General features: G+C 46.7%; 1 protein-coding gene across 1 annotated transcript; it reads left to right on the plus strand.

Annotated features, from left to right (window-relative positions):
* The first annotated feature begins 1,300 nt into the window (after nt 1–1,300).
* CBLN2 (cerebellin 2 precursor) lies at nt 1,301–7,688 on the plus strand. The gene is made up of 3 exons (XM_045790262.2): nt 1,301–1,795; nt 4,625–4,744; nt 4,995–7,688. The coding sequence occupies exons 1-3, from the start codon at nt 1,439–1,441 to the stop codon at nt 5,190–5,192; spliced, it is 675 nt and encodes a 224-aa protein (XP_045646218.1). The 5' UTR covers nt 1,301–1,438; the 3' UTR covers nt 5,193–7,688.
* Nucleotides 7,689–9,706: the final 2,018 nt, after the last annotated feature.

Below are 9,706 nucleotides of genomic sequence, written 5' to 3' on the forward strand. Positions count from 1 at the left end.
GGGCAGGGCGGGGCGGCGCGGTTATTGGCCAGGCGCGGGGAGAAGGGCTGCGCTCCGAGTCTCCTCCCGCCAGCTCCCGCTCATCTTCTTTAAGCAGAACAACTTCGCGGACAGCGCTGCTTGCTCATCATGGATGTTCCAGGTAACCAAAACCCAAGCCTGCCCTCCACGATCCGCACGTTAATTGCATTCATGCATATATTTTAATGAGGACCTTCGAGAGTCTGCGTTCTGGAGAGGGCGAAAGAGATAGAATATCGAAATCATTTTGTACTGGGGCTGGGGAGAGGCTACTCTTGGAGAAATAACTTCTCTCTTGTTGGATAGACTGTTGAAGGAGTTGTACGGAGGCTGTGGGCGGTGAGGGGAGCGGCTTCTTTGCTTTTCCTTTCTAGACCGGGTATTGAAATGACCTGTCTAGTTTGGTGGGAGAAGAGCGGGCCAGGGAAAAGTGCGAACGCGCGCTCAAGTTAGCAGAAAGCTACAGGGCTGCCTCCCTGGCCGGAGAGAAAGGGCTCGGAGTCTAGGAACAAAAGCTGCACAATAAGCCAAGCTTGGGACGCTCATCAGTGCGATCCTCTGGTCCTGCGCCAGAGAGAGCGATCGGAGGGGCTTCTCCAAAGGAGCTTGCTGCGGGCTGCGGGGACGTTGGATGTGGGTGTTCGGTGTAGAGTCTCTCTTCTTTTCTATTTTTCCTCTTAATCTTACTCACCCTAAGGAGCTTTCTTAGGATTTGTTTTTGGGCGGAAAATGGATATGATCTTAACTAAGTGGACTGCTCAAAAAATAATTTAAAAAAATATCCAGGATGGAGATATAGAGGATGAAAGGGAAAGCAGAGAAAGGAAAAAGGTTTCCTGGTGTGCCTTTCAAGAAAATGCCGCTAAAATGAAGGAGATAAACCTTTAGTAGTTTCTATCTTTGCCTGCATCTTAGGCCCTCTCTGCCTTTGCAGAATGGGCCGGGGGGTGGCGTTGACGGCGTCTCTGAGGTCACCGACCGTGTCTTAGGGCTGAGGCCCTGCAGAACCTCGGGCCCCTTACCTGATCGCACCCCCGGCGCGCACCGCCCAGTAGCCCACAGGGATGCCCTGCCCAGTGCGCCGGGGCGTTCCTCGGACCTGTTGTGCCAGTCCGGGAAGGGTGGCTGTGTGCGGGGCTAAGCGGGTGGCCTCCAGGGAGGGGGTCCCTTGCGGTGCAGGCACCTGCTCCCCGTCCCCCTCCCCCCACAGCTTCACCTCCCAGTCTAAGGGTTCGGGTTCTTTGCCCTGACAGGTCCGCTGGCGCCTTTCTTCTGAGGACGACCCTGGCCTTGACCATCAGAGCAGGGCACCGAGGCCAAAGGAGGCTTCCCCAGGCCCCGCGCAGCCCTGCGCGCCCTTCGGCTCTCCTCCGGCCCCGGCCTGCCGTTGCCCCCGCGCGTCGCCCCTCCAACCCGGATGCCGGCGCCCGGCCGGGGCCCCCGCGGGCCGCCGCTGACCATGCCCGGGCGCCGGGGGGCGCTGCGCGAGCCGGCTGGCTGCGGCTCCTGCCTGGGGGCGGCGCTGGCCCTGCTGCTGCTGCTGCTGCCTGCTGGCTGCCCGGTGCGGGCGCAGAACGACACGGAGCCCATTGTGCTAGAGGGCAAGTGCCTGGTGGTGTGCGACTCGAGTCCGTCGGCGGACGGGGCGGTCACCTCCTCCCTGGGCATCTCCGTGCGCTCCGGCAGCGCCAAGGTGGCCTTCTCCGCCACGCGGAGCACCAACCACGAGCCGTCCGAGATGAGCAACCGCACCATGACCATCTACTTCGACCAGGTCAGCCAGCCGGCCTGCCACCTCGCCTCCCGCCCGGGTGGAGAGGGCGGGGGCCTGGGCGCGTGGCCTGGGGACTTCCAGCCTCTCCCCGCCTCTCTGCTCTGCCCTTCTCTTTTCTCCCTTTCCGAGTAAGCTCTCCTTACCATTTCCCTTTTTCACATTGTAGCTTTTTTATCACTAGGAGCTCCTCGGTTGGCTCTTGGATGACTGTCCTTTAAAACTAAGGGATCTGAAGTGCATTCCCCAAAAGGAACCTGCACATTTTACTTTTCGCTGGGATGGGGGCTGTCATTTGTGACAGATGGACTTCAGTCACCCAGGTGGCCAAGTTGGGGACTGAGTACATTGAGAACACACCCCAAAAGGGGGCTCTCCAAAGGTCTCAGCCAACCATCAGAAAATATGTGCCTACTGCTTATTTTGAAATGGACTGGGGAGAGGATGCTTATCTTCAAGAAAAATAGGTCGGGAAGAGTGTGGGGGCAATAGCAGGGATGGTTATATAAATTCAAAACAGAACACAGTGCGTTGTATAAACGCAATAGATAGTACATACAACATATACATAACGTACAGATCTATACAACACACACACACACACACATATAGTGGTTATATAGATTTTAAAAAAAGGATCGATGAATTAAGTTATCCTAGGACATTTAACTTCTCTCACTTGGTTCAAAGCAGAAGGGTCAGTAAATGATCAGACCTTGGCAATCCCTTCTCTGGGTTACTGGGCTCGGGATCGGAGGTTGTGACCTTCCTCTTGTGCCCTCCGGTCTTGGCTTCTGTTGTTTTTCAGACACAGGTTGAAAACATTATAGTGGTTCCCAAACTTTACCTGCTCAGTCCCTTCCTTTTGCCAACATGCTTCCCACTAAAACAGGGTACTGGACTCTCTGGCCACACTTAATTGACTTCCCTTCTCTTCACCAATCCTCACAGCTCAGGAACAGTAAACCTATCCACACTGTTGCCACTCTGCAGGCCAGAGGGTTGATGTATTTTAATCCTTGCTGAGGATTATGTATTTGAAGTTTTGAGGTTTTGGGGATCTCTCTTTCATCTGTTTTTAAACATTTTTTTAAAACAATAAGACTATTGATTTTAATTATGGCCAGGTGAAGCAGACAACAATAAAATGGGTATTTGCTACCTATTTACTCTGCGGGTGTCAAGAGAACTGTGTGACGTAGGGCAAGATAAGTTGTAGTAAGAGTCTAATTTTATAGATGAGCTAACTATGGCAGGGAGGATAAAATCCTGTTTCCCTGGTTCCCCAGGTAGGGAGTAAGTGAAACCTGCTTTTCTGGGCTCCTTGGGTGTTCTTTCATCAACAGCAGAGCCCTAAATCTACCAGTTTCCTGAATTTAAAACTGATGGGAAAGAGGTGATGTCGAGTTGGAAGAAACAGCTCCGAGGGCTTGGATGGAGAATGCTTTATTCTTTTTGAAAGCATTGTAAGGCAGACTGAGAGCCTAGGCTGCAAGAGACGGAGAGCAGGCATTGTGCAGGCACGGCCTTGAACAAAGGAGCCCCGAGTGTCTGTGTGAGCCCTGCAGGCGAGGGGGACTGAAGGGGTGACCTGAGCTCCTTGAAGAAGCTAGTACGGGCTTATTTCCCGAGTGGTGACAGCGGTTGTCATGGGCAGATCGCACATTGTTTTGTGGACTGTATGTCATTCGTCTAAGATGAGTGTGTAAGGAGGAACAGCGAGAAGTATTTGGTTGAAATTTATTTTCTGAGCAGACGACAGGATTCCTAACCTAGGGTTCTGTTGTTGCTGGCTGTTTGCTTTAAAAGCCCAGGACACCAAGCGGGCCATTTTATTATTTTAATTTAGTTGTGCATTTGTGTGTAAGTAGAAGTGGGGATGGGATCCAGACAGGGTGACCAAATTCTGCCTTAAACACCTGACAGGGAATTGGGTCATCATGAGGGATCCTCCACTTTGCAAATTCTGCTTATGACTTTGTACACTCTCATCCCCCTTTCATTTGAGAAAAATCATCTGCAGGGTCATGTGACCTCACATCCTCCGGCTAATTTTGTCATTAGTCTTGCACGCTTCTGTAGTTTGAGCTCAGGGTATCCAACTGCTGTCTCCAGTCCCTTCATTTATTCAAGCTTATTTGCATGACATCAGAGCTCAGCCAAGGGAGCAGACACATTACTCAGAGGAAAGTGAAGGAAACAGGTGCAGCCAGTGTTTATCCACCGCAGTCTTCCACTCAGCACCTGCAATTGAGCACCTACTGTGTGCGTCCAGGGAGGGTGCCAGGGGACACAGGGCGACAAGAACCTCTCGCAGTCCATTCTCTCCTGGAGCACATGAAGTCAAGTGCCAAGCTTGAGCTGATGTAAGTTATTTATCTGAATTGGCCTCTTAGCCATGGTCTCTTTCTCTCCATTCTGCCTGGCGTGGCACTCTATTGGTGTAAGTAAACTTCACGTGGAAACCCCCCGGAATCCCACAAGTCTCTGAACAGACTCAGTTCCGTTTGTTTACCGACAACCTTCTTGTCTTCTAATCCTTTCCCTCTGCCTTGCCTCAAACATGCAAAATTCGCATCCACTTTTTCAATGCATACATAAAATACACTTTGCAACATCTTTATTAATTACAGCCCATTAGGATTCTTCTCAGATCTCTTCCTGGTGTAGGGTATTTACCACCAGCACCCCCGGAGGGGCGGTTTGGCGCACTGCCTGGGCTGCCCCGTGCAGCTCTGCAGCCCCTGGTGTTGGTGGTCCTGCCAGCCTGTGTGAAACAGACGCTGAGGACGGGCTTGCTATGCTTGTGCTGTCTTCCCTTTTCTTTTCCAGGTATTAGTAAATATTGGCAACCATTTCGATCTTGCCTCCAGTATATTTGTAGCACCGAGAAAAGGGATTTATAGCTTCAGCTTCCACGTGGTCAAAGTGTACAACAGACAAACCATCCAGGTGGGTAGCTGTGAAGCCGAGGGGACCCTTTCGGCTTCGGACTACCACTGCCCCACGGCTGCAGGTCCTGTCATAGCTTCTGTGCCTCTGGGCCGGCCAGGGAGCGGGCTGACCAGGGGCCGCCAGCACGGAAGCCCCCGCGTCTTCTGGGCCAGGCCCTTGGGGTGGCTCCATGGAGGGGGGCGGAGAGAACAGGTGTGTGCCAGTGGGGTCCTGTCCGGTCTGCTGAGCTTTACCCTCTGCGCCGCAGGTCAGTCTAATGCAGAACGGCTATCCGGTCATCTCAGCCTTTGCAGGAGACCAGGACGTTACCAGAGAAGCTGCCAGCAATGGCGTCCTGCTGCTGATGGAAAGGGAGGACAAAGTGCATCTCAAACTGGAGAGGGGGAACCTCATGGGAGGCTGGAAGTACTCCACGTTCTCGGGCTTCTTGGTTTTTCCTCTATAAACACAGAGCCCCCCAGACGGTGGGGAAGTTGCAATCTGGACCCAGGAATCTGCCCTTCCTGCACACCCTGAACTTGCCAGAATAGGACCACTTATTTCCCACCTCCGTCAGATGGTTGAGGTAGAAGAATGATTTCCTTCTAAATCTCCAGTATTTTCTTTGAATATTGACCATTCCTCGGGAACCTGGCTTCTAATTAGTTTTAGACGACAAGGTCTGAAGGAGAAATGAAATTATCGATTTGAGCAATTTGTACCTGTGATTGTAAAGTCAATATTGGATCTCATTGTTGGGACCATTGACTTTTCTTCTTTTGTTTGTCCGTTGTGTTGTTGCCCCCACACGAGGAGTGCCGCTGACCCCAGGATGGATGGCAGGTCGCAGGCACGGCTCAGAGCGGGAGCCCAGCAAATCACCACCCGCCGGAGAGCCCTTGAAACGTGTTCTTTGTGTGTCTGTTCAGCCTTAAGAAAAAGAATGGCTTCACTTTCATTCTGTATTTCCCCCGGGTGGACGGGAGGCCTCGGGAGGGGAAAGGGGACATTGTGAAACTGTCAAGAAGTGCTTTATCCGGAGAAGCAGATTTTGCACGATTGGACTGCGACTTTTGCTTTGTAGTGTGTGTGTGTGTGTGTGTGTGGTTTTTGTTTTGTTTTGTTTTTTCCTAGAGAAGCTTTACTTTTCTTTCCACATTCAGCTCTCCCTCCTTGCCCCTACTTCTATTTTTTTGTGCTGGGATGGGGGAGAGAAATGTATGTTGAATTCTTGAATGAGACCAAACAAACAACACAAGAAATACCTATGTATTTTGTTTTGGTTGAGACCAAACCAAACAGAAGGTACCTGTATATCGAAGTACAAATAACAGATGGACAATTCTGCTGCTTCTTTCCAAGAGATTCTCTCAGACGCACCTTTAGAACTAACAAGCTGGATTTTTCTTTCTTTCTTTTTTTTAACGCTCTGGAATACTTTAAGAACTTGATGTTCCTGGGGGGCCTGAATCACGTCAGATGAGGACGGAAGCTGTAATGACCCATCTCTTAAACACACGCTTTCTTGGTCCCGTGTACCTGGGTCTTCCCAGCAGCCTGTTTCCACCTATTTGCGTCCACCTCTGCGCCAGCACACCAGGATCAGGTGCTTCAAAGCCAACAGGACTGGCCAGCCTCCCTTGGGATCCTCTGATCTGCTAAGGAGAGAAGCGTGTTGACACTCCCTGCGAACACCTGGCAAGAAGCCACCTGCAAGTCCCAACCTTTACAGGTATTGGCAGAGGCACCCTGGGAGCAGTTTTGCAAATCCTTCTTGTTTTGGCCCCTTGTACAACAGTCGTATTACAATACAGCTGGGAGTCGATGGGTGCAGGATTCACGTGCCAAGGAAATGTTACTAAATCCCAAAGCAATTGAAGAAGAGACCTCACAGTGGATGTTAATTTGTCCTTTGTGTCACAATGTAACCAAAATATTGATGATAAAAAGTCATAATTTAAGATTCAGAATAAATGGGTTTGATGTCTGCCTTCTTCTTCTCCCTTCACATCGTCTCCCAACTCCTACGAGGTGTGGAAGTAAAGGCCAAGGGTCAAGGACTCGGGGAAAGGAGCTCCACACTGGGCCTCTTGAAAACACACACTCAAATGCACACTCCCGTTTGCAGATCTAGCTATGGGTCTAGATGGAAATGGCACACTTCAATACGTTTCAACTTATATATGTGTATTTTTCATATAAAAAGATTTGGGGGGGAGATAATTATGTGAAAAAGACAGCATTAAAAAGGCTTTATGGATAGGCAATCTGTTTTCATCACATACAATCATTGATGCGGTACAAGTTCCCATCCAGTATTTTGATCAGAGAACATGGGTATCAAAGAAACTGACATCTCAATATAGCATCCGTTGTTTCTAAGATACACGTGAGCATGGGGAAGCATTGGGTTCCATTTTCAAATAAGAAGCTCAGTGAGGATGATAGAAGTGAAAAAAATAATAGTTCGATGAAGAGTCTAAGTTTCACTGGCCTTAGGTGGACAGCATAATAAGATACAGAATTTAGTTTGAATTAAAAGGCTATCAGATTTTGTTAGGAAAAGAAAAATCAAGAAACACCAACCAAAAAGCATTTGGGTATTTTGCCTCTGTGATTCAGAGACACCCTTCTAAGTAGGAGCATTGTTTATTAATGCTGATAATGCAAACAGTTGGATGCTAGCAAATGTTTTTCTTCTGTGTTTTACTGCCCTGAGTGAATTAGTCCTTTGTCCCTCATTTTTTAAACCTTCCATTCAATTTCAGACAAGCAGCAGACTTCATGAGGGGACAATATCGCCCTTCAGAGATTGAAAAATATATGTGTACGTGTAATTTCTATTGCTTACTAATATGTAATGCCCAGATTTGTTTGTACTTACAGCTTTACTACCTACAGGTTGTTATTTGGTTATGCCGTCTAATAAATAAGTTATTAAATTGATCGATCTAAAAATAAGCATATTTCAGGAGTTTATTTTATATGAGGAAAAAAGCTTCATCCTGTTTATTCCGCTCCTCTTATCCTGTTATTTATTTGTTTGTTTATTTATTTATTTATCTATCTATACCTTGAGCTGAATGCCAAAAACTACATTAGGGAGAAGCCACGACGGTCGTTTTTCTGACGTCGTTTCGCCGCCCACGGCTGCAGCTGCCCGAGTTCCGTCTGGCTAAGGATCTTTGAGGGAGGTGAAGCTCCTGTGTGTGGTCTACAAAATTATGTAGGTCAGATCAACATTTGAACTATAGTTTCCTTTAATTGGGAAGGAAAGTGACATCTGGAATCTGCGCCGTGTGATTCGAGCATCCCTCCCTGTGAGCTTCAGTTTTCCCATCTGTGGAGCGAGGGCAGCAGCCCCCGCACGTCCTGCCCCACTCATAAGGCTACCATGAGAGCACACGGACGTGCAAGGCACCGTTGATTACAGAAGGCATTATGTAGCAGGAAGGGCGTTTCTGGAAAGTTGGTTCTTTCCACATGCAATTCATTGAAAGTATTTAAAAAGAATATCTGACAAGAGGACACTTTTATGTGACATTAAATTTCCATATTCCCCACTAGCTTATTAAAACCGTAGCACTTTGGAAGTTTAATTTGATTTTTAAGAGTGATGGTAATATGAACGTGTCAAAATCTATGCATTTTCATAGTAACTCAATTCTTAATTATGTTCTTTGACTGTCCTGTGTGGGTCAAGCCTACCTTTCCGTTCCAGGATGTGATACCAACATTTTATAAAAATATGCAACTATAGTATTTTTAACACAAGGAAAACTGAGTTATCAATATTTTGGCATTATAATAGTGAGTTGGTCTAACCGATAAATGGTAATCCTACTAAATTGTAAATGCTTTTAAAACACTATTTTTCAACTTAAACTATATTCTTATTTGAAACACGGCCCTGCTTCAACTCTAGGTCCTGAGAAACTGTTTCCTATCTGTAATTTCTGAGCCCTTTGTGCATCCTAATATTTTTGACCTGTGTGCTCATGTATAATGAAAGTATTTACATTTTTAAGGTTTGTGATTCCTATGACTGCTTAGAGCAAAGGCGAGAAAAGTCTATCGGATATTGGCATGAACACTCATGGAATTCTGTAGAGATTACATATTTACTTGTTTAGAAAACAAATGTTTTTTTTTTTTTTAGCAACATCTAGTGATATCAAGCATCAGAAGAGTTAGAAAAGATACATAAAAGCAAACCAAAATCTTTGCTGAATCCTTAAATTTATTTGTAATATTTCCTTGATATCTTATCAAGGACATTGATACAAGTCGCACACACAGTAACTCTTGCATATGTATCATTTGCCTTGTAAATACATGAACATATACACCTGATTTTTATCAGTGAATAAAATAAAATACATAGATTGACCACATTCTCCTGGAATCTGGAAATAGGTGAGAGGAGGATTCGTTGAATCACTTTATACAAGCAAAACAAAAAGCATGGGCTTCTCCAGCATGCCTCATATAGAGCAAAAGGAGCAAAGAATGTTCTGTCAATTTACATCCCCATGATTTTGCAATCTTTTATAAGGAAATACATATTGCAATAAGATAATGTTGCTGTGAGTCAATAGTTAATGTTTATATTTCTACAGCATAGGAAGTATATAATCTAACGCACATGAATGAAAGGCTATGACACTGTATTTAAGGTGGTGTAAATAAATCATGGAACTCATAGAAGCCGGTTCCATTGACTCATTCTAAAGGTTTTTCTGTGCACTCTGTAGAAACACTTGTAAAAAATATAAAACTAGATTAACCTTGGAACTACAATGAGGTTTTGTCCTTTTACCTTTGCTTCTGTAGGAATTTACTTGTCGATGGGACTCTGTTTCTAAAGCAGACACTTTGCTACTAATATGGGAGATTATAAACATAATCACCATGTAAGATCAAAGCCTATACATTCTCATAATACTCTTAAAGTTAATTATCGTGGCATTTAAGGAGCAA

The sequence above is a fragment of the Ursus americanus genome, chromosome 19 (genome assembly GCF_024610735.1).
Source record: "Ursus americanus isolate L20-20 chromosome 19, mUrsAme1.1.p, whole genome shotgun sequence".
In the NCBI taxonomy this organism is placed as follows: Eukaryota; Metazoa; Chordata; class Mammalia; order Carnivora; family Ursidae; genus Ursus; species Ursus americanus.